Source organism: Bos mutus, chromosome 10, assembly GCF_027580195.1.
Source record: "Bos mutus isolate GX-2022 chromosome 10, NWIPB_WYAK_1.1, whole genome shotgun sequence".
Lineage (NCBI taxonomy): Eukaryota > Metazoa > Chordata > Mammalia > Artiodactyla > Bovidae > Bos > Bos mutus.
Genome location: NC_091626.1, coordinates 82962949 through 82987689, shown reverse-complemented (window position 1 = coordinate 82987689; position 24741 = coordinate 82962949). Strand labels below are relative to the sequence as shown.

Sequence of the window (24741 nt, the reverse complement as noted above, 5' to 3'; positions counted from 1 at the left end):
TCTTTTTTCAGCACACACATACACATATTAATGTTTAATTTTTGGCTGTGTCAGTTCTTAGTTGCGGCGCACAGGCTTAATAGTTGCAAGATGTTAGTTCCCTGACCAGGGATTGAACCTGCATTTCCTGCATTGAAAAGCAGATTCTTAACCCCTGCACCACCAGGGAAATCCCAGCATATATATTGACTGCCTGTATGTACAGTGTACTTTGTGAAGTATTACTGCTATAAGAGCACCATGAAATTCTTCTTATACATACAAACATCATTCAGTTAGAAATGGAAATTTTGTGGCATGTAGTTTCCTAATAATAAGTAGTAAATTTTCTCTTAGTTGTTAGGGATTTAAATTTTGTTAGCCATGATACAGCTTGCCACTTTGTCTGTAATGGTATTTTTTTCCTTTGGATCCAGAGTTAGATCTCTGTGTTAATCAAGTTACTTTTAAATTATTAATAATAATTTGTTATAATTTGTAATAATGATTACATAATAATAATAATTATAATAACTTATTAGATATTATTTGTATATTATATTTCTATAATATATATTATTGTATATTACATAATAATAATAATGTATGTTTGTAATAATAATTACAAATTATTTCTGTCTTATCTTTAACCTAAAATGCACAGGGCTTCAGGACAATCTTAATAAAAGCAGTAAATATGTATACTTCATGGAATCATTGAGTAAAAGCATCGTTTTGTTTTTCCCTTTATTAAATAGCACCAGTAACACCAGATAGTGGATATTCATCTGCCCACGCAGAGGCCACCTATGAAGAAGACTGGGAAGTATTTGACCCGTGAGTTTTTTTTTTTTCCTTTTCCTCTTGGGACGGAAAGAAAGTACATGTGTACAGGGGTGGCTGAATGGTATAGTGCAAGGAGCATCTTACCTGTAGATATTAATACTTCTACTGAGTTACTGAAATACTAATTTTCAGTTTTACTTACATGTTTTATAATTTTGGTTTACTAGGTTAAATATGTATTATTTAATTAAAACTTAAAGATGGGCTGAGTTTAATAAGATGTTTTATATTTACAAAAATAGAACTGTTGACATTTTCTTGAAATCCGATTCATAGCTATTACTTCATCAAGCATGTCCCACCACTGACAGAAGAGCAGCTAAACAGGAAGCCCGCTCTCCCACTGAAGACAAGAAGCACGCCGGAGTTCTCCCTAGTTTTAGACTTGGTAAGTGTGTTGTTTCTAGAGTTAGGGAAAATAAAGGAGTTAAATTCTTATTAAAGATATTAGCCAAAATATCTAAGAGAATCCAAGAGAGCGAGCCACCTCACACACACATTGACTGTAGTAGCTTGTCTTAGGTGCTCTGAAATGGTTTTCCTTTAAGCGCCATCTAATGCCAGGGCCTCCTCCCATTGCACTGGTATCCAGTACCTTTTGAAAATAAATTAGGCTTCTTTTTTTCTCTCCCCACACTGTTGCTACTTTGCTATTTAAATTCAATTATTTTTCCAACACTCCTATACCTTTTGTTTTGTTTTTCAATCTTCCAGTTAATTATAATTTCATGCCTAGATTTCAGTTTAGGGAGACCACAGTCATGTCCCTCTGAGGACCTGGGTCTTGATGAGTTAACCTTATGCAAGACCATACTCCTTTTCCTGTTTTGTTTTGTTTTTTTTTTTTGCATATTATCTCATACCAATAACTTTATTAATAGACTCTCAAAAGCATGACTTCTTAATGTTGACTAATAAGACCTTTAGTATGCTTTCTTGGTGTGATTTTAAATTTATATTTTAGGGTACCAAGAGAGCTTTGAAAACTGAATATCTCTTACCTTTTCCTAACCAAATTTAATATATAGTCACCATTATTTACATCTGCCAGCAATTTCTTGATATTAGCAATTCATTAAGTAGTGTTGGAAAACATTTTACTATTTAGTCTTTGTTACTAGTAACCTATAATTGGAGATGTAGTTTAGTTCTCATTAATTTGTTTCTTATCTTATGAAAAGGTTATTCTTTTAAATCTTGACTAACATGGACAGTTCTGAGAGTTCAGCACCTCAGCCTTTGCCTAGCCAAAGAGAGAAGCTAGGTATCCAGAAGTCCTAAGTATTTAATGTGTATTAGAGGATTAAGTAGGAAAAAAGAAAGAAAAGTATTGAAACTGAGTGTGAGTAATTAAGATTTGATATGCAAGTTAGTGGACAAACTGAAAAAGATTTTGCTAGATTTTTATGTTAGTAGTTGATATCATGATAGCAAGCTTGGCCGTAATATTTTTAAACCAATATGAAGGGTAAAAAGAGAAGGAAAGATAAGAATTGGTGAGCATAAATGAGTAATTTTACAGAAGTGTATAAAGAAGAATGATCAAAATTTAGATAGGCTATAGATGAAGAAGTAGAATTAGTTATGATTCAATTATAGGAAAGAGAATACCTTTTTAAAAGATACTAAGAGACTATCTTAATTTGTGTATTCTAATATGCTATTAAAAGAAAATGAGGCATGTCTAGAGTATTTTTTGCTCTTTGCCTCCACCGAGTTTAACTTTAGGTTCAAAGAAACACTGCAGCTAATAAAACATGGAATTCATAAGGTGTGAACATTTGTATTTCATTTTAATTCATTTTAAGCATAAAGTGTTGTCAGTTTCTGCAAGTGGAAGCCCTCTTGTTTTTCCTTCAGGATTTGAGAAATACAGATATTTACACATACCTTAGATGAATGATCCTCACTTTCCTTTCCTCACAATGAGAAAAGAGGGTTTGGTAATCAAAGTTGAGAAGTCTTGATTAACCGCTAATTTAGTTTACAGATAAGGAGCTATAGATATATATTTTTAAATAATTAGATGCTAAACTTCTATTGCTGAGTTGTAAAAATAAGAAGAAGAAGAAAGTACATATGTGGTTTAACAGAAAGTGGGCAATTGCAGGACTGAGAACAGTGATTCTCAGACCCGCCCTATCACCCTAACCCCTGAAAGATTTACTGGAGCACAGACTGCTGAGCCCCGCTCTCTGCTCCTTGCTGAATCTGAGCTATCAGCAGAGCTGGGGATCTTCCATTTCTCGTTGGCGGTCCCCAGATAACGCCGATGCCACATGCTGTCCTAGTGGCCACCACCAGAGAGCCAGTGGCTTAGAAAACCCAGCCCCTGACTACTGTGCCATGCACGCACAGGAAGGTGTTACAAACATGAAAGTCATGTATTAAAGGATGCTTTAATAAATGTTTTTGGTGATCATGAATACATACAATTATCATTTGAAATATCTCAGTATCTTAGTTCATTCAATATGTGCTTTTTATTTTAAGGATGAAACACTAGTACACTGTAGTTTAAATGAGCTAGAAGATGCAGCACTTACTTTTCCAGTCCTTTTCCAAGATGTCATTTATCAGGTAATTAAAACTTTTTAACTTGAATTTTGGCCTGTTAGATATTCTGAATCAAGAAATCCTTTGTAAATATATATATATATTTTTTTTTTTTTTTTTTTTTTTTAAAAGTTTAAGGTGTTTATTCCCAATGGATTTCATCTCTATTTTAATGATTTAGTAGCACAAGGTAGCATGGTGCTAAAGGACTACATTTAAACATTGTTACCAGAAAAACGTGAACTTTTTCTATCCCATTGATTTCTACTAGTTTCATAACCTGTTTGCCAGCAGGTGGAGGCAGGAACACTGACACCTTAGGGCTCCAGGAACTGTGCAAGGTTAACATCTGGCATTATTGTTGTTTTTCCAAAATGCAGTTCATATGAAGAAAGCTTCCTTGTTGGTCATTTTTATTGCCTTTTGTAGTAATGTGGTCTGTAGGTTGCAGTGTAGTAAATCTAGTTTATTTTAATTTGGAATTCCAGGACACTCTTCCAGTTACTCCTAGTTACTCTGCTTTTACTTTAAAAAATTAGAGTGTATCTCCCTCATTTGTGTCGATGGACAGGAAACAGTGCAGAGTACAAATATCAGTTACAAATGTCACTGCGAATTACCTGTTGACCATAGTTCTTACTTTGTTAGAGATTTTCCTATCATAAAATTTGAATTAATATGTGTGAATACATTTTGAAAACTACAAAGCACCTTTCTGTCCTGGGCGTTGTTACCAGCATTGCCTTGTATCCCAGTTTTTGAAAGGTTGGCAGAGGGTCCAGAACCTTGTTGTCTGTCAGATAGAAGCCCACCCAAGGGCTAACTGAGTGAAGTCACAGCACGTTTACAAGGAGCAGTGAGGAGGTGCTTACGGTTGCTTATGTGCTCTTAATAGGCGGGATATTGTTGTAGAGTTCTTGGCACGTGATAGTTATTAGATCTTAGGAATCATAAGATTTTAGAGTTAGTTTGTGGTTCAGGATCTACTTTACAGTTAGTCATAAGAGGATTTATTTAAGCGGTTATTGTCAGTTCTAGTTTAACCTAGAGAGGAATTGTAGGTATGGTAATACCTGGATTGTATTTATTTCCCTTTTATGTAAACTGATTTTAGTTCTGATATATGATCAGAGGATGAACAAAGTATACATAAAAATAAGGAATTTTAAGATTTTTAATAACTGGATGTTATTTAAGGTAAATCTTTTTCTTAAGACATTTTCTGCCAAATAGGTTGTTCTTGTTTAGTGTACTTCAAAGACAGGAATCTTGTGGCAAATATAAATAGTATAGCATTATGTTCTCTGTTTTTAGCTTGATAACCTTGTTTTTATGTTCAAAATTGCCCTTAAAAACAATGGCTTTCAATCTTTGAGTTTGGAAAAGAAAGCTATTACTGAAAAATACAAATTATTTTGATGTGATTTCTTAAGCTTTCCAGATTTGAAATTTATTCCTTACAGTTGGTTTGTCTGTTTGCATAATTTTTAGTAGTGAAATAAAAAACTTGGAGAGTGGAGAAGTTTCATTTTTCTTTCACGAGGATTTCTTTTCAGTGTGACCATAAAGTTGAATTTTTTTCTTACTGCTTTCACCATTTCTTCTTTAGTTCTCTTCTATGTAAAATCCTTATTATTTCATGTGGATCCGGATAGTTGTCTTATTTTGAATAAAAGGCTTTTAGCAGTGCATATAATACTTTAAAAATAATCTTCATATGTACTGCATCTACCTCTGTGGAATTCAAAGAACTCCTTCTTATATATCTGAGTTCTGCTTTCTGAAACAGGAAAACTAAATGGTCTAGCCTAAGTCAGGAAAAATGAGCAGGAAGTTTGAATCTAAGTTACAGAGATGACTGCATTTTAATATGATTTAGTTACTACATCATGTACAGAATTTAGTTCCCTTTCAGTAAGTTGTTGAGGATGTCCATAGTTATATTAGGTTTCTGGTGTTGGCATAGCCATTCTGTCTACTTTTTAAAAATAACTTTGTGGAAATCTTGGGTTAGGGTTCCCCCAGTTTTCAGACCAGCAAGCTCCCTTTAAACAGGGAATGATGTCTTTTAAACTTTCAGTGGTGTTGTCTCCATCTACTGGCAAAGAAGACATATACACAAGGGTCTGGGATGATCTAAGAGATTTTGGAGAAACCACAGTATTAGGTAAGATGGAACTTACATGTTTAACAACTGCAGTGTAATGTGGCCCGCTTAAAGGGAGACATCTGTAAAAGACTGTATATACGCTTAAAAAATAATTGGTTGAGATTTAAATTCACAACATAAAATTAACCATTTTTAAGGGAACAGTTTAATGGCATTTATCTGTATACTCTTGGATATGTCAGTTCCATAGCATTTACATATATATGCTTTAAAATAAAATGGTAATGTTAAGATAGGATCAGAATTCTTCATCTGAATCAAAGCCAGATAAAGTGTCCTCTTGGGACTTCTGTTACTTTTGCTTTCTTTTTATGGTAAGTTTGTTGAGGTAGAACTGTATCTAATTTTAATTCTGTTTGCTGTTCTCTTTCAGAACAATTTAAAATGTAATTTGTCTTCTGTATGTTTTAATAATTGTCTGTATCAGGAGTTGGCAAACTTTTTCCTATAAAGGGCCAGTTGTTGTTATTTTAGGTTTTGCAGTCTGTGTTACAACTACTTTTTCTGCCATTGTAGCATGAAGGTAGTCATAGATAGCGCATAATGAATAAGCCTGACTGCATTCCAGTAAAACTTTACTTAACAAAAATAAGTGATGATCTGGATTTGGCTCAAAGGCCATAGTTTGCTGACCCTTGGTCTAATAATTATGAGAGTATATGCAGTAAATTTATATATTCAAATTCTAAATGGAAGTAAGTAATCAGATGTTCATCAAAATTCTTGTTCATATATAGAGAGATTTAGAATTAGATCCGCTATACCCTGATGACAGGCTTTCTAAGGTTTTTGCAGATGAAAGTTTGAGGGAAATTTTAAGGTGGTCACTACTCAATGTTTAAAGATTGCCTTGCTTCTTTTGATTGATAAGTAGGGATCAGCTTAGTTAATGCAAGACTTAGAATAATGAAGAGATAGATTATTCAAGCCTCAATTTAGTACCTGGAGTGTATTTGAATTTCCATTTCTCTAGGGGATAAACCTAAAAGATCCAACTCAAATGAAAATTTTGATATATGTTACCACTGACACTATATAGATTAGACAGATTATAGTTTGTGAAAAAGTCATTTGAAAGAGTAACTGAGTGTTTAAAATGAGGGTGTGGCATTCACTAAGGCAAAGTTGATAGATTTTTTTGTTTGAATGTATTTTTTCTTTTCCCTTAATTGATAGTTTTTCCATGAATTGTTTTACAGTTAGATACTGGAAAACATATTTATTCGTAGAATGGTACAAATGCATTTGCTATCTGGAAAACCAAGTGCATGATCAGTTCCAATGCACATGTTTTCATTTTTATATTTAGCTTATATTGACACATTGTCAGGAAATCCGTCTCGTGGTGTTACTCAGTTAAGAGGTCTCCACTGTATTTAGTTTCTGTTCCTGCAGATCCACCAATTCAAGACTCTAGGTCATCTCACTCCCTCTTCCATCCAGAAGATGACTTCTATCCACAAGCAGGACTGAATCAAAAGACAGATTTTTCACTTAGCTCTTGAGCTGAACCACCTCCTCAATGACCTTCCTCTGTCTCCATCAAGAACTGGAGCTCAGTTTTTTGAAGATGTAATAGAGCTACCCAGCCCAAACGTGGCTAATTGAAGACAAAAAGAAGATGCCTCATATGTTTCACCACAGTGCCACCAAACGTAACTGTGTTGTCCAACTCCTCATTCTGTAAAGTATGGCAGGGGCATCTGATTTTTGACTCTGTTCACCAATAAGACTTTAGCCAGTCAGTGGCTTTCTGAAGATCAGTAAAATCAACAAACTTTGGGTCAGCTGTCCAGAAATCAGATTGTGGTAAGCACTCAAGGAGAGATAGGATCCTATAGGGAGCTACTTGCTAAAGTATGCTTTGTTTTAATAGTAGAGGTTGCTTTTATGGGAAGCGTTGGGGGGAAAGGTGGGTGGGAAACCCCATGTTTAGCAAAGCTCAGCCTCTTCCTCTTTATTGTAGTTTGTTTTCTGGGAGGCTTACAGCCTAGGATAATTTTTGTAAGGATTTCAAATATTTTATACTACAGAAAAATAGAAGTAGAAGGTCGGTGGCATCTATCTCTTTTCTGCAATCTTTCCTAGAAAATTCAGCATTTTTGCTTGATGAAGAAAAAAAGCAATTATTTAAATGAAGAGTTCTGTTAGTAGATACTTAATCAAACTTTTCCTCCCCTCATGCTCTGACTTAAATTGATACTAAACAGGAGGCATTTTGTTTTGACATTCATAAAGCATAATTTTATTATCTAAAAGTAGTATGTATACTTGTTCCTTAAAACATCTGGGGCCATGGACACAGTATTGAGGATGAAAGTAATATTTTATATCTGATAGGGAATAATATTTTTGATAATGAGTTGTAAGTCAGCATTTAAAATAATTTTTCCATCCTTATTAGTAAGTATAGTCAGTCATTGGTACTAATTTTTTCATCATGGCTTTTGTATTCTTTATAAATGTATCTTAAAATTAGAAGTAGTTCATTTAAAAATACACAGAAAATTCTTGTTCAGTAGCTGAAAATATTTTGCAGCTTTAGGAGAGGTGACAGTTGATTATTAAACATATTAAATTGGAGACTTAAGAATTTAGAATTTGGTTTTGAAGGCTTTGTGGGCTTTTTTTTTTTTTTTTTTTTTTTTTTTAAAGTCAGTAAACTTGATTTTAAGAAACACATTAAACCTTATATATATCTATCTATATATATATACATACACACATATGTGTACATACATACTCAAATTGAAAAATTTTGTGTGTGTGTGTGTATGTAAATGGCCATGACTTGTGTGTGTGTGTGTGTGTGTGTGTGTGTGTGTGTGTGTGTGTAAATGGCCATGACTTGAAAAGTATGCTTCATTGCTAATTTTTAATATACCTTCTGTATGAATACATGAAACATTTTATCCCGTTTGGACTCCATAAGAAAATATCTTTTCAAATTTATTTCTATTTAATACAGTGTAAGATTTTACAGAAGGTTTTAGTTTGAGAGTTTCATTTGTGTTGGTTATGATGTTTCAGTATTTACCTATTCATTCTCAGATTGATCCACCTGCAGATACTATCCCCAGCAGCAGTCTGCCTTTTATTGAAACTGTGTGAAGCAAAAGATGACTTTTAAATCACCTATGGATTATGAAGTTGAGGCCTCCTGCACAGGGTGTATCTGAGCAACCCTCTTTCTATGGGAAAGATTTGGGTTTTGTCTCTCTGATCTGGTATTGATGCACAGACAATGTTAACCAAGTTAAATGATGAGTAGCCCGTTGACTCACTTCACTTCTTCTACAAGCGGAGATAGAGCTCTCTCTGAGTGTGGTTGCCCGGTCCTGCCCCATAAAATCCTGCTCTTTCCAGGTGTTCTCCTTATGGCTGGTAACTTAGATAATCACATGGATAGTAATAATTCCTATTGAGGGTCTTGATGTGCTGGTAGTGTTCTAGGTGCTTTATATGTATTAACTTATTTACTACAGTAACCTTATGTAGGTACTGTTATTATACCGATTTTATAGATGAAGAAACTGAGGTGTACAGAAGGTTTTAAAAAATTGGCAGAGCCTCTTCTATCCCTGTGGTATATATTGGTGTATGTGTGCTGAACTCTACCTTCTTCAGTGTTCTTGGTTTTCTGTTGTTTAAATAAGTAGCATCCACCAATCATCTTTTTATTTAAAGGTGCCATACTCTTAAGTGGGTGAATACCACCGAATTTGATCTTTTCTTTTCCTTCCTGCAACAGTGTAGCAATAAGTTCAAAGGATTTCATGGAAAAAATATTAAAAGATACTTTTTTTCAAAATATATTAGGGTCATATTATCTGTGCTTAAAACTAGAAGTATTTTTCCTAAAAAGATCTACATGTAAGAATTTTTTTTCCAGTTTTGCCTGCAAATTGAGATTGTTGGGTGTCCCCTTGCTTTTTTTGGTCATGCTCATAAAGTCACCTAGATAATAAGATAATAGTTTAGTTACAGAAATCAGTATATATAACTGACATTGCACACTTAGACATAAATTTGAGTTTAGATAGACTTTCACAAAATATAGTCAATTTGTGACTGGATAGCTATTTTAATGACTTTTTATTAAATCTATTTCTGTTAACCATTTATAACCTATTAGCATCATCTTCAGAGAAGGCAGTGGCACCCCACTCCAGTACTCTTGCCTGGAAAATCCCATGGACGGAGGAGCCTGGTGGGCTGCAGTCCATGGGGTCATGACTGAGCAACTTCACTTTCACTTTTCACTTTCCTGCATTGGAGAAGGAAATGGCAACCCTCTCCAGTGTTCTTGCCTGGAGAATCCCAGGGACGGGGGAGCCTGGTGGGCTGCCGTCTATGGGGTCGCACAGTCAGACACGACTGAAGCGACATAGCAGCAACAGCAGCAGCAGCATCTTGTATGCACAGTTACAGAACATTCTCTTGTCTTAGTACTAAAGAAAGTATAGGCTGACTGTCAGATATCATCTAAGTTTTGGTAAAATCAGTTCACAATATATCACACAAGATTAGTTATCATTATTTTTACAGATATTATTCTAGTAGATTTTGTTGTAAAAGTTTACAGCGTGAACATATAATGAAATAAGTGAGGGGAATTAAGAGGTACAAACTTCCAGTTCCAAAATAAATTGAGTCATGAGTAAGAAATGTACAAAAGTTCTGTATAATAAACATTTCATAGCATGAACATCTTTGGGTAGTAGGCAGTCTTATTTAAGACATGTCTTTGTGTATGCTGTTCTTATATAACAATTGTTCATTATTATAGCATTATGCATTAAGACTTTGACTTTTTCAAAATACATTTGGTTTAGTGATTAAAACTATTTGTTCTGTACCTAGAATAATTGCTGTATAGTTAAAGGAGCATATATACACCAGCCTGAAATGAAACTTACGGCCTAGTCTTACGTTTGGGTGACTAAATGACTTTGAGGAGTTGCACGTGTAAAGGGGGAGGATTTCTGAAATACTGAGTGGTGGAAGAATGTAGAAAACAGGAAGGAAGCAACTCGGGGCGGGAATCTCGGTTAGGAGAAGAAAAGGGCATCTGTGGAGTCGATTCTGAAGCCTTCACAGGCGTGTCCGTGTATCTGTATGGTTGTGTCTCTGACCTAACACAGTAGAGGGTGTAGTCTGTTGATTGTGCATCCCGTACAGCTCTTCTGCTCTCCTGCTGGGCAGTGCTTAGTGCTTCTTGACTTCTGTATATTTCTGCTTCAGCATATCCATCCGAATGACTTAGGTCCTGCTGGCCTTGTGACTCTGTTTCTATTTTTCTCCCTGAGATGTTTGCCTTTTCACAAGTGACAGAGCCTCGCGTGGTCCCATCCCATTCCTGCTCGCTGCTGCTGTGTTCCTTTCAGCACCTTTTCCCTAACTGTCTGTTTCTGCTTATGTCTTTTAATCCGGAAACACCTTCCTGTGTTTCAAATAGTGAGTCTGCTCTGAGAGTAGGAACATCTACAGTGAACAGTTTCTATTCTCGTGCTAAGAAAACACTCTAGTGCTCTGTTCCCCCATCTCAGCGCTGCCTTCATCCCCAGTAAACAGGCACATTTTGAAAGTAATGTCAGATTCTAAGATGTGTGTTACATTTCTCAGCATAGTCAGCGTCGTAGAATCATAGTGAAGCCACAGTTTTGCCTAATCCCCAAGTGCAAGCAGTGGGACACGTCCCCTTTGAACCGTGGCCACTGACTGTGCTTAGATAATGCTGTTTAAATGGAAGTGTTCCTCTACAGTGGAAGTATTTTAGGTTTCAGAGGAGACAAACCCCAAATTGTAGAGGCCCTGCTTATTTTAATTTACAGTATGAGCAAGTGATAGGGATATTGAAAGCAAATGGAAGCATTTATACACATGCAGAAATGAAGTATTTTTGGTTGTTAAATGCATTTAACTGCTTCTTAGCAGCAAACAGAGGTCTCTGATGGTTCATGGTTTATCATCTTCCATGAGATAAGGTTGACTGAAAAAAAGTATCGACTGAATTGATAGTTTTTCCCTTAACCATTACAAATATATTTTGAAGTGTTCCATAATGAATAAAAATTGATTTTGTCAGTTAAGGTAGTAATATATCTGAATCTGTCAGTTACTTGGATTATCAAATAAAGTGTGTTGAAAACTACCCAACTATACCAAATATTTTAGGATGCAAATGTTAAAATTTATTAGAAGTGCAAATCTAGTTAAAATTTTTGTATCTCATCCTAAAGGATAGGGATTGGATACTAATGATTTTTTTATTTGCTAGTGGTGGGAGTGTGTGACTGACTTCATTTTTGATTAGTCAAAGCTACTGAGATCAGCTGCCTTGTAACAGGATTAGAAATGAGTAAATCTTGATTATGCTGGGCTCCCCTGGTAACTCAGACTGCAGAAGAATCTAAAGAATATAAGAATCTGCCTGCAGTGCAGTAGACATGAGTTCAGTCTCTGGGTCAGGAAGATCCCCTGGAGAAGGGAATGGCAACCCACTCCAGTATTCTTGCCTGGAGAATCCCACGGACAGAGGAGGCTGGTGGGCTACAGTCCATGGGTCACAAGGGTCAGACACGACTGAGTGACTGACACACACTTTGACTTATTATTCTAGCCTGTAGGTGGGAATAGGGTGATATTATTAACATTAACAGTTGTTTGGGGTTTGTCTTCCGCAGATCGGTTCTTAAGGAGACTCGATGGTCGGCCTTCGAGTCTGCAGTTGTGCAGTTGTCCTGTAGAGTGTGGTCTTGCCTTTCCTTCTCAGTTTTGTTTATATATTTTTTTTTTTTCTTCCAATTTTATTTTATTTTTAATCTTTACATAATTGTATTAGTTTTGCCAAATATCAAAATGAATCTGCCACAGGTATACATGTGTTCCCCATCCCGAACCCTCCTCCCTCCTCCCTCCCCACACCATCCCTCCGGGCCGTCCCAGTGCACCAGCCCCAAGCATCCAGCATCATGCATCGAACCTGGACTGGCAACTCGCTTCCCACACGATACTTTACATGTTTCACTGCCATTCTCCCGAATCTTCCCACCCTCTCCCTCCCCCACAGAGTCCATAAGACTGTTCTATACATCAGTGTCTCTTTTGCTGTCTCGTACACCGGGTTATTGTTACCATCTTTCTAAATTCCATATATGTGCGTTAGTATACTGTTTATATTGCTTAAGGCAGTTTTATTTGCCTAAGTCTGTTTATTATTAAATTTATTTGACAGATTTTTTATCACATATTTACTATATATTTGGCTTTCTCTTACACTGTTTGGGCTTTAGAAATTACAAAGACTGTTAGTACATAGTCCCTTCCCTCTAAAGTCCTTTGCCTGATTTCCCTGTTCTGCTCTGAAACATTCCCAGAACTAGATTTTTATCATAAGGTCATTTTTGTTGAGATGTGTACTGATGACACAGTTAAATGCAGTGAAGCCTAAGTTTTGACCGTGTTGCCACCACAGCCACTGCGCCCAGGGAATCTGGCGCGAGGGTGTGTTTGTCTTTCGTGCTTTTTTTACTTTAACAATCACCTTTGAGTGAAGTACAAACTTTTCTTTGTAAAAACTTTTTGTCACAAAATAAATATAATTTAAAGGAGTTAAAGTCTTTTGTAAATCAGTTTTTAGTGCTTGTTCATGACATATTTCTGTGCTTCTTGAGTATATTACAAGAGCTGCGTTAAATATAGGCAGAAAGACAGACAGAAGTAAGACAATAATATATTTAGAGTCAGTTCTTTGGTTACTGTAGTCTGTCCTGATATTGTCAGTTGGTTTTGATAACTGGTGTGTTTGATTATTATATTTTCAATCTCAAGTAGCCCAGTAGTGCTAATCTAGATACCACATCTGAATCAGTAAGTGTAGAACAAGCTTGATTTCTGAAACATTCTTGTTAGTTAAACCCACCAATCCAGACATCTCCTTCTTAAACATTATTTACCTTAATAGAAATTGAAAATAAAGGTATTCTTAAGCAAGTGAGAAGAAATTCTGAGTGATCATTGAGGAAGGTCATTGAGACAGGTCAGCTAGAGGTGGACACACAGCCTGCCTCATAATTGGATGGATGCTCCCTGGCTGGAAGATGGAGCTGACTGGTGGATCAGAGTCTCAGAGGGCAAACTGCCATTCTTAGTTTAACTGTTCATTAAAATTACATTCCATGAAGGTCTATTATATGCTGCTATTTGAGTATGAAAAAGTGAAATGATCACCAGCAATTACTATTATCCTACCAAAAGATTGTTTTGGTATGCGAAATATATTTGGTCAAGTGGTACTTAGTAAATTTTTTTATTCATATGAACTTTTAAATTGTATTCAAAGTTAGAGCATACCTTATAAATAAGTTTTTTCTGTTTCATATTTTTATTTTCTGAAGCCCATCTTTGTGTTTTTTTCAGGTTTACGTGAGATTAAGACCATTCTTCAGGGAGTTCCTGGAACGAATGTCTCAGATGTATGAGGTAAACATACTTAAGTTAATTATTTAAGTATTTTTATTTTATTCAATACAGTACCCATTTAGATCATGTATAATGATTACTTCTTTTCCCCTGAATTTGTAGATCATTCTTTTTACTGCTTCTAAGAAGGTGTATGCAGACAAGTTACTGAACATACTAGACCCTAAAAAGCAACTGGTCAGGTAAATTTAATTAAGAAATAGTGGAAATGTCTGTCACACTGAACTATGAAATTACTATGATTCTATTTAATTTTGATGGCCATTTTTAGTTGGCTGCATTTATAGAGATTTGTTGTGTTAAATGGTGAAAATAAGTGATTTTTTTTCTTTTAAGCCCCCAAACTCTTTAAGAGTTCCTAATTAAACTCCAGACAGACGTTCTTTAATGGATACAAAGATCAAATGTGTTTATTCACTTGTACATATGTATCCTCACTTTGGGATTGGGGGGAAACTGAGGGTATGTGGAATTTTTCACTGTGCATGATGTTTTCACTTAATGCCTCTGAGATAATGCATGTTATGTCATCTTTTTAATGACATAGAAATGAAAGTTAATTTTAACAAAAAAGATCAAATTAAACTCTTGGTTTTTTTTCAAGAGCAAATTTATCTTCCATGGAAAGAAAATGTTACTTGAGTCTAATTGGAAATTGCAGTTGGTTTAGTCATTCAGGTGATTCTGATCTGGACTCAGTTCCTTGTGTGTGTGTGTCCTAAGCCAGCAGATGCAGTGTATTACTGGTTAGGTGGGCGTGTTTTCAGTAATTTAACACAATTTGAAAATTAGTTTCATTACTTCTGTCAACTGAAGTGAGATATCAAGACTCCTCAGTCTTGCTGCATCCTCTGAAGTATAGGAGTTAATCTTTGAGTTTTGATCAAGAGCTGAATGAGAGATGCAGGAAAAGCCTCCTGAAAGCTTTGGTAGCTGGGTGTTCATTTTCTTGAATATTTCCTCACATATTGTCTTAGTGTGGAAAATCCTAAACTTAATTTCTACTGTCAGTAGTACCTTTATTATTGAGTGGTTTCAACTATAGTGAAAGGCGTTTCCTAATGCCCACATTTAGGAGACTTTTCCCTCTTTTTTTAAAAAAAAATTTAAAGTATCAAAATTTGTCGTTTAGTCAGTTTCCATTTTATCTTCCATATAAACAAGCTTCAGACACACAAAAGAAAATGGTATTTTATTTTCATAAAAGTATATTATAATTTATGCTCATTTTACCTGATAATAAAAGCATACAAGTGATTTTGCTCTGATGACCTCACTCCTGAAGATTTCCATTTAGCACCTCCAGTGCTCCAGGAACAGTGAGCAGCATAGCCCTTCTCTTGTGGAGCTTTCATTTTACTAGGGGACAAATCAGTCATGCAGTTGTGATGTTACAAGTTAAAAGCCTTCTTTTAAACTAGTTTTATAGAACCTACGCCTTTGGGAGTTTAAATTTGTTTCATCGAGTTGTATTTTGAAAAACTTAAAACAGGAAAAGCTTCTTGAACTGTGTATTGAATGCACTAGGAGTGCTGTAGGGCGCCACCTGTGTTGGTGACAAAGTCGATTCAGAAAGTCCCAGGAGTCTGAACGCTAATTCGATGACTAGCAAAAGTAATTTCTTTTTAAAATTGCAAATACTAGCTACTAACCCTCAGATGGGAGAAGGCAATGGCACCCCACTCCAGTACCCTTGCCTGGAAAATCCCATGGACGGAGGAGCCTGGTGGGCTGCAGTCCGTGGGGTCGCTAAGAGTTGGACACGACTGGGCGACTTCACTTTCACTTTTCACTTTCATGCATTGGAGAAGGAAATGGCAACCCACTCCAATGTTCTTGCCTGGGGAATCCCAGGGACGGGGGAGCCTGGTGGGCTGCCGTCTGTGAGGTCGCCCAGAGTCGGACACGACTGAGGCAACTTAGCAGCAGCAACCCTCAGATTCCTGCTAACTGGGAGGAGTTTATAATTAAAATAATCGTTAGTCTCCATATATATACTCAGCTAGCTGTCCCCTGTGTCTGGTGAATTGCTGCTATTGGAGAAGTTATCAGTGTGACTTGGAGGTACCCACTGTACCTGCCTCCAATTTCCTCTTATCTGGATGTTTATACAGATAAAATGTAGGATCTTATTTAGGTCCAACCAGGACTTAAATTCTTTTGTCTAGCCTTATATTTTCAAAGTAGGACTGTCTTTAAACCTTTCAGACGTAGATAATCATTAGAAAAAACTGTTTATAGTATTATGTTTTGTCTGGTTTTAAGATTCTTCCTCTTTTCCATTACCATTGGCACCGATTAAAATACCAGTTACTGGTTGTTCTTAGACCTATGACAGATTTTGTTGGTAGAAAATGCTGCTTTCTTAAAATCTGAGAATTAAAAATATTATGAATGCGTAAGTCCTAGCTCCTTAAAAATTGTATAGTGGGATTAAGACACAAGGAAGCCAAACTACCAAATTATTAATGTATGCAAGTAGTGTGTTTCAGGATAATCTGTACCAGTTATTAGTAATATTCAGAAACTAATATATTTTGAGTGCTAGAGATTATATAAATATTACAAAACTTAATAGCTTTCGTTTTAAAATGATATAACTTTTTCAGTTTTCACTGGTGAAAGATCAATTTTGTTACACTTAAATCTGAATTCATCCTTTCATTCAATCCTTGTTTTTCCAAATCACGCACACAGTTAAAGCACGGGTGTTTGGGAAAAGTTGAAATGATGGAATGTTTTGGCCTCTGCACCTTTCCTCAAAATCTATAAGAGAAACTGAAAACTTTTTTTTTAATGCCAACACAGAAGCATCCCTTCTCATGTTTTCTATTCTGGCATGTGCAGGGCTAGGGAGGCGGTGTGGTCTTCTGGTTAGAGCAAAGGACTGGGAGCCGGGAGGACCCTGGGTCCCATTGCGGGGCTAACCGCTGACTTACTGTGTGACCTTGGGCAAGTCACTTGACCTCCTTGTGCCTCAGTCAACCATCTGGAAAATTGGTTAAAAAGCAGGACCTCGATGACAACCAGATGCTGCATCTGAACTGAGCTCTCCTGGGTAAATAAATTACAAAAACAATTTACAGAGTTTTTCATCCCTCTTTATCATTTAATATAAAATTTTGGGATAAACCAAAGTTCTTTAAGACATGGTAATACTTGGTTGTAAGGTTTCAATAATTGCTAAGAGTTTTTATAAGACCGTAGCCCGAAGCCTAGGCCCACACTTGTAATTGAATTTCCTTTGTGAGAGAAAATGACAAGGCTTAATTGTAAAGCCTGTGGTGTGTGCATTGTATATGTTTCAGTATGTGTTGTGCTTTTTACAGATACTTTATCTTTTAGTTAACTTGTTTTTACTTTTATGTTTAGGCACCGGCTTTTCCGTGAACATTGTGTTTGTGTACAAGGAAACTATATAAAGGACTTAAATATCCTTGGAAGAGATCTTTCAAAAACTATAATAATTGACAACTCACCGCAAGCCTTTGCATATCAGGTAGGAAGAAGGCTGCTAAACAAACTCAGACCAACGCTGCCAGACAGTGTGATGGGGCAGCAGGGTTTTCACTGGCGGGATTTCCCTGTTTAGTGTCATCTTAGAATTAGAAGTGCCAAATTAGTATATTCCTTGTGGAAATTTTTCTTTTAAATGAAGTACAACATACATGTAGATTTGAAATAGTAAAACCCTAAGAAGGGGCTGTAAGATACATACCATTTGATAGCATCCTTCTTGTTGTTGTTTAGTTGCTAAATCGTGTCTCTTTTGCAACCCTATGGACTGTAGCCCACCAGGCTCCTCTGTCCATGGGATTTTCTAGGCAGGAATAATGGAGCGGGTTGCCATTTCCTCCTCCAGGGGATGTTCGCAGCCCAGGGTTTGAACCCATGTCTCCTGCATTGCAGGCAGACTCTTCACCACTGGGCCACTGGGGAAGCCCCAATAGCATTCTTAGCCGTTGTTAAATCAGTAATTTTAATTGTAAATAATTTGAGAATTACACCGTGTTCTTCTGGTCTGTGTAATTTGACCTTTTGAAATCTTAGACTATTTTGTCAGTATATTTGTACCCTTTGTCAGTGTTTCTTAGACATATAAATTCAACTCTAGTTGAGTCTGTGGCATCCAGTGTTGAGGATTTGGCACTTTCACTGCTGAGGGCCTGGGTTCCACCCCTGGTCAGGGAGCTAGGCTCTCATAGGCCATGCAGCGCGGCATAAACAGATAGATACATACGTAGAGAGAGAGACGGGCCATCTTTGCCAGATGGATTTTACATTGAGTATTATGTTCATGAGATACGACTGAGATTTTCGTCAGAATAAATCAGTGCAGAATTGGGATGTGGAAAGGGGGTTGGGTATAGATGAAACAAGACTTGACCTCAACTTCTGTGTTTCAAAGTGTCCATAATAAAACATAAAAGAGAATAAATACAAGGGGGGAAGATGGCATATGGTATTGAAATACGTTCAGTTTAGGTCACTACTTTTCATTTCCTTGCATTTTAAATGTTTTTAAGAATTGGTTTGTAAATAAAATAATTTCAGTTACCCTCCATCTTAAACACAGTGTTCTGTGTAAATATTAAAAGATATGATATCCTAGAGAATATTTACTATAAAACAAATACGGTTTGTAGTTTTGTTTTTAGATTTCAACGGAATACCATTGAGTCGGTTTGTTGTGTCCCTGCTGCGTTTCAGGTTATCTTGTGTGGGAGTAAAACAGTGATCAGGACACAGTCTCGCATATGCCTCTCTCTGTTTAAAATGGCAGTATTCCAAAAATAAATAAATAAAATGGCAGTATTTCTTTATTCAAAATGCCTAGCATCGACTAATATTTCTCTAATGAGTAATGTTTTTAGTTATGTTAACGCAAAACTTATTTTAATGAATATTTCTTGTTAAATTTTATATACACTAAGAATTACTCTGAAAAACCAGTTAGGTTTCAGTTTATTCCTTCACATCTGTGTCTGGCACTATTAAGATGCCAAAGACTGTGACAGGCATAAACTCTGATGGCATTCCTTTTTTAAAGGAACTTAATGGATTAATATTTACTAAAATCTGTTATTTCTTTTTATAGCTTTTCCAACTTAGGCAAACTGTAAATGAAAAGAAGAGTTAATTCCTTATTTATCATTTTAGCTATCTAATGGAATCCCTATAGAAAGCTGGTTTATGGATAAAAATGACAATGAACTGCTAAAATTGATCCCATTTCTGGAGAAGCTAGTAGAACTGGTAAGTATATCTTTTCATTTATCTTTTTGTTAGGTTTTTTTGTTGCTTTAACTCTATTGAAATACTGATGTTTTAAGTAAACATGGTGAGAGATTAGGGCAGAAGTTGAAAAAGATTATGCCTTATAAATTATGTTTATCAGTATTTAAAATGGTACGCATCGTTTAATCTCACCGACCTTCCTGCAGCAAGTCACTAGCTGGCTGTGTTCAATCCGTTTTGAGTTCAGGTCTAGAGCTGATGCTTATGGTACCGAAATTTTATTCTGGGAATTTTTTCTGCTATATCCATGGATTAAATTTAAAACTACTGTGTAAAGTAGACTTCAGTGGCTAAATGCTTTGTCTGTCTTTTGGTTTGATCTTTTCCTGCATCACTGTTCTTTCAAAATTGATGCGTTAATGACGAGCTTTTCTTTTGCGTCTAAATTTAAGTTTACTTCTATGTAGTGTCTTTGTATTTGGCAAAAATAATAATAATGATGTAAATTATGAAATAAATAGCCATAGTTTCCCTGCAAAGTCAGAATGTTCATAATGCTGTGAGCATCGTGTCTTTTAAGTTTCGTGGCTTTTAAAATGTCTGTCTCCAACAGAATGAAGACGTTCGACCGCACATCAGAGACCGGTTTCGCTTGCATGACTTGCTGCCCCCCGATTAAGTACAAAGACTTGTCAGATCACTGAAGGGGGAGAGGATGCAGGACCCTTTTGGACTAAGACAAAAACATTGCCATTACTGTTGAAATTTTGCATTTTTGTACCCCGTCTTGCTTTTCTTATCTTGGTGCCCAATAATAATCAAGGGTTACAGAAAGAGACTTTCTCTCAGATTGAATACACACAGTAGGTAGGCGAAAACAGAAGCGTCTTTAGAACTAGTGCAACTCCAGTGAAATTTTTTTATGTACAGGACATCTGCAGTTTATAAAGAATTCTGTTTCTGCCACCAGCAGTTTGACCTGTAGTCACACAGGATTTTATGATAATAACAGAGATGAAAATGGACTTTTATTTTCTCTCTGTTTGGTGCTCTAAGTGGGTTTGTAGCCACTTTTCTGTTACTTTAAAATTCTCATTTCAACAGGAATGGCCAGTAAAAGTTGTTTTATTTTTCCTGTTAAGGTTTATAACCTTTTTACATTTTTGACCTGTATTATTAATAGATTAGAATTTCATTATGCATTCCTTTTAGTTGAGGCGCTTCATAGTTTTCTGGAAATAGTAAATTTTTAGTTTTTTATTATACATTTGAATGGCCGTTTTCCTGCTTTGTCTGCCTGCATATTGTATATTTGTTTAAAAATACCCTCTACTTTTAGTCCATGTAAGTTTCATTTAGAGAGAACATGCATTTATATTTTGTTTCTGTAATATTCTACTGTAGGTGAAATCTTTTCAAAAATCAAGAGACTGGGTAGATAAGAATATATGAATGACTTAATATTCAAAAGATGTAGACCATTGTGATGGCATGTGTTCCGAGTGGTACTATCTCGCAGTGGCACACAGACGTGATGGATAAAGGTATACCTCAGACCTCACTGTGCTCACCAGTCTTTGAGGAGGATGGATTGGGCCACCTGTCGGGCTTGATTTGGTTACTGATGCCTTTGGTTTTCTCCAGGAATGAAGTGTTCAGCACAGTGATTCAGTATTTTTAGTTACTTTGCATGGGCTGGTAGTACCTCTGTTATGCTCTCGGTCACAATCAGTTTAAGCTCCGTGTAACAGTCTTGGTACCTCACAGCAGCTGTGCATAACCCTGTGTGCAGTAGACTCCCGGGCCACCAGTGCAGTCAGTACGCTCTCATAGTGGTTTTCTATGCTATATGGAAATAGTCTTCAAGCCTTGGTTCTCTGATGCAGCTACCACAAGAGGTTGATATTTTTATAGTGGCGTGTAATCTCTTTTTCGGGAGGCTTTTTATGGAGGTAGAATTTGTAAAAGTTAGTATGCTTTGCCTCTCAACTGCATTAACATGCCACAGGCTCAGACTGTTTTTGTGTAAAGGATGTCAAAGAACGGCACTTTTTCTAAAGAGAAGTTTGATATTTTGTATGCTTGTTAAGAAAGTACAGTATTGGAAATTAAAGGTGGACAACTGATAATTGAGGAGTATGTCACTTAATTTTTTATGTATATTACCTGTTTACTTGTACAACTTATTGTACAAATTACATGCAGCTTCATTTTCAAATGAATCCTTAAAATAAGGAAATCTTTTTAGGAAAACATTTAATTTTTGTATTTTTGATTTTAAAGGCATGAGTTATGTCAATTTTCAGTGTATTAATGAAGATTTTAACTTTTCATCAGGTTGAGTGTTTTCTTACTATATTATCTGTTGTGTATGTAGTTAGCATATTGTGTCACTGAACTGTTTAAAAATCTAGCATGTAGAGCAAGCCTGTTTTGTGGAAAATCCTTATTCATTAAAAAAAATAATCATGGCAGATTTTCTGCAAAAAAAAAAAAAAAAATTGCAATTCAGAATATTGGGGGTTTTTTTGTTTGTTTTTAATTTAAAGAAAGGTATTTTGCTTGCAGGAAAAAACAATACAGATTCATTTTAATGAGAATCTTTGAAATGTATTTATCTTTAGGGCATCTGGGCATCCTTATGCTGTTTGTCTCCTGTCTTTCTTGAAATAAAATGTACATACGTTACCTTTACATATGCTCTTGCTCAAAATTGTGAACCTGGTTACATTTCTCCTTGCTCCCTTTTTATGTTCAAACCGCAAAACCTATATAAGATCTAAACTTTCAGCTTACATTATAATTGCTGAAAGCTTTACCAATTAAGTACATATACTCTGTGGGCTTTCCCAGAACTCGAGGGGAAATGGAAGCACCTGTATAAAGCATTGTGCTGACAGGCACTTTAAAAACTACTTCAACCACCTTTTATTGGTAAAGCTGCTTTTGATCCCCTGCTGGAGAGTTCCTTTAAGTCAACTGACAAATGAATCAAGCCTAACAAGATTCTGTAAAGAAATAAGCTAAGGGAAAATTTCCTATGGCCTGAGAAAATTTCTTGATAGCAATTTAATATATTTTTTTCATTATTTGATTTGAGTAATTTTAAATTTGTTATTAATACAAAATTTAGAATAAGTTAGAGACTGTTATCCAGCTTCCTTCCTCTTTAACATGTTTTATTAGTCCTTCTTTCCTTTATCTGTTGGTAGATGTTATCTTAAACATTTCCGTTTAGTTAAATGGAGGTGTTTATGAATTGATGTGCCCAGCCCCTTCAGTTCACACAGGAAACGTGAACTCTTAGAAACTGACCATAGTAAATGCAGGAGAGATGGGTACCTGATAATGACACAGAAAAAGTGACCTATATACACATTACAACTCTGAAGTACATACTATAATTGTGATATTTCCAGTGGTAAATGTCTGACTTTTAAAGACATTCTTTTAAATATTTGTATTATTGTTAGGATGTTTTAATCAGTTGTGTTTTTTAACGCCATGTAATATATGTAGCCCTGATCAGATTTATAGCACCGTATTTTTCCTTGGGTCTTAAAGTTGACAACAATTTAAAAGCATAAATTGTTTTATATTAGCTAGTATGTATATTTATTTACCCAATGGCTTTATCTTATTTCCCAGAATTTGGAGGGGGATTTGTTGAAAGCATTGTAACTTCTATAAATGGCTATTTTCTTGTAACTGTTAGTGAAAATGGATGTGTATATTGTTTTTTTATATTTCTCTGGTTTTCCTGGTTTGTTTGTTTTGGGGGTTTTGGGGGGGATGGTTAAACATAGAATCATTTTTTTTAAAAAAGGTTATCTTTGGCCAATGACTTTTTCAATTAGATATTTCTTTCATTTAACCATCTAAAGAAGTTTGTTTTTCATTGTTTTGTTCAGTCAACTTCCCTGAAAAACAGAGACTTCATCTCATCAATGAAGAACGCATTTCATTATTCCTACAAATCTTTACAGCAAGCACAGACTTCTTCATAAGGACCAGATCTTTTGCACGTCTTCTGTCAGTCACACAAAGCTGAGATGTACAGGACACTGGCGCCTCCTTTACCTGCACTGACACGGTGGTGTTACGTACTGCATCGTTAGCTAGTTAGGGCTTTCTGACCCGGATTCTCTCTGTCTTCCTAGGTATTTATTTGTTGTCTCTTTTAATCTCTTGTGTATCTAAATTAACTTAGTGTTAATAGTCACCCACCGAATAACTATGCCAAGCAACTAGGAAAGAATGTTTATTTTATTTCCCCTTATAGGGGAAGAGTGGACTGGGAACAAAAGTGTATGGGCCAAAAGGCCTTAGGTTGTCATTCATCCACTTTCTTATTCCTCTCATGAAGCTGTTTTTGAGTATAATATTTTTTTCAGTGCTTATGTGCTTGATTATGTCATTATTTTTCATGTCTTCCCCTGAGTTAAAAGCCTACTAGGAACCTGTATAAAATAGAATTTGAAATTTCAGAATAAGAACCACAGAACTCGGTACGTTATATCTAAATGCTACGTAAATTATAATTGGAATCCACGTCTCAACTCACTAGGATACATTTTTATAAAATGTTTCTCTGTGTCTTGAATTAAAATTACTTGACCAGAGGCAGAATTCGAGGGTTGTAATGCATTTTGAGGAATTTTTAAAAAGGAGAGTTGAGAGCAAGAGGGTTATACTCACTTTATGGTTTTGATATCAGTGTTTTAAAATACATCAGTGGCTCCCGAACCTGATTGCTCCTTTGTGTCACTCCGTGGAGCTTTCGAAATACAGATTCCTGAGGCCTTCACCTCTGCAGAATTGTCTGAGTCTAGAGTGGGGCCTGAGAAGTCCGTGCTTTTTAAAAGCTCTCCAAATGATTCTAATAGATTTGGGCAATCACTGCTCACTGTGACAGTGGTTTGAGAGTAGGCAACAAAATAAAGTTTACCAGATATTTCTTTGTGGTGGAGTTTACCAGATTTCACGGAACTTATTCAGGATACTTGGAGGAATAAAGAAGATTGAGGCTACTGCTCATTATCATTGTCTTTCATACTTTTTAAGAGTTTGCGTTTCTAGCACTTGAAGTAGTTGATCATATACACAGCTGAAGGACATATCCCTGAATGAGACCATTATATATATTAACTGTAAAATATTTCACTATTTTTTTATTTTATAAATCTTTGTAGAAATGAGCAATGAAATATACTTTCATCTTTTGAAATGGGATTTTCAAGGCGGTGTCCTTTTGGCATTAAGGTCGGGGGGAGTTAGTATTCTCTCTGCCTTTTTCCACATGAATTGATATAAATCATGGACATTTAAAACACTCGATTTAATTTCTACATATTTACTATGCAGTATAGCCGTGAACAAGTAATGTAGATTTAGTTTTCTCATCTTCAAATGCCCTGATCACCCTACCTCACAGGGTTGTTGTGGGGATAAATAAAACTTTTATGGAA

The 24741-nt window shown here is 35.7% G+C and overlaps 1 protein-coding gene across 5 annotated transcripts in view; it reads left to right on the top strand.

The window, feature by feature from the left end:
- Positions 1-24741, top strand: part of CTDSPL2 (CTD small phosphatase like 2) — a 76233-nt gene extending 51492 nt beyond the window's left edge. For 4 of the 5 annotated variants that reach the window (XM_070378341.1, XM_070378339.1, XM_070378338.1 and 1 more), the window contains exons 6-13: positions 738-816; positions 1102-1213; positions 3319-3405; positions 13973-14035; positions 14138-14217; positions 17408-17534; positions 19196-19291; positions 19887-24741. In XM_070378341.1, coding sequence (XP_070234442.1) covers positions 738-816; positions 1102-1213; positions 3319-3405; positions 13973-14035; positions 14138-14217; positions 17408-17534; positions 19196-19291; positions 19887-19952 — 710 coding nt within the window. In that variant the 3' untranslated portion in view covers positions 19953-24741. The remainder of the gene's footprint in view (positions 1-737; positions 817-1101; positions 1214-3318; positions 3406-13972; positions 14036-14137; positions 14218-17407; positions 17535-19195; positions 19292-19886) is intronic. The other variant, XR_011465730.1, reaches the window with a different exon arrangement.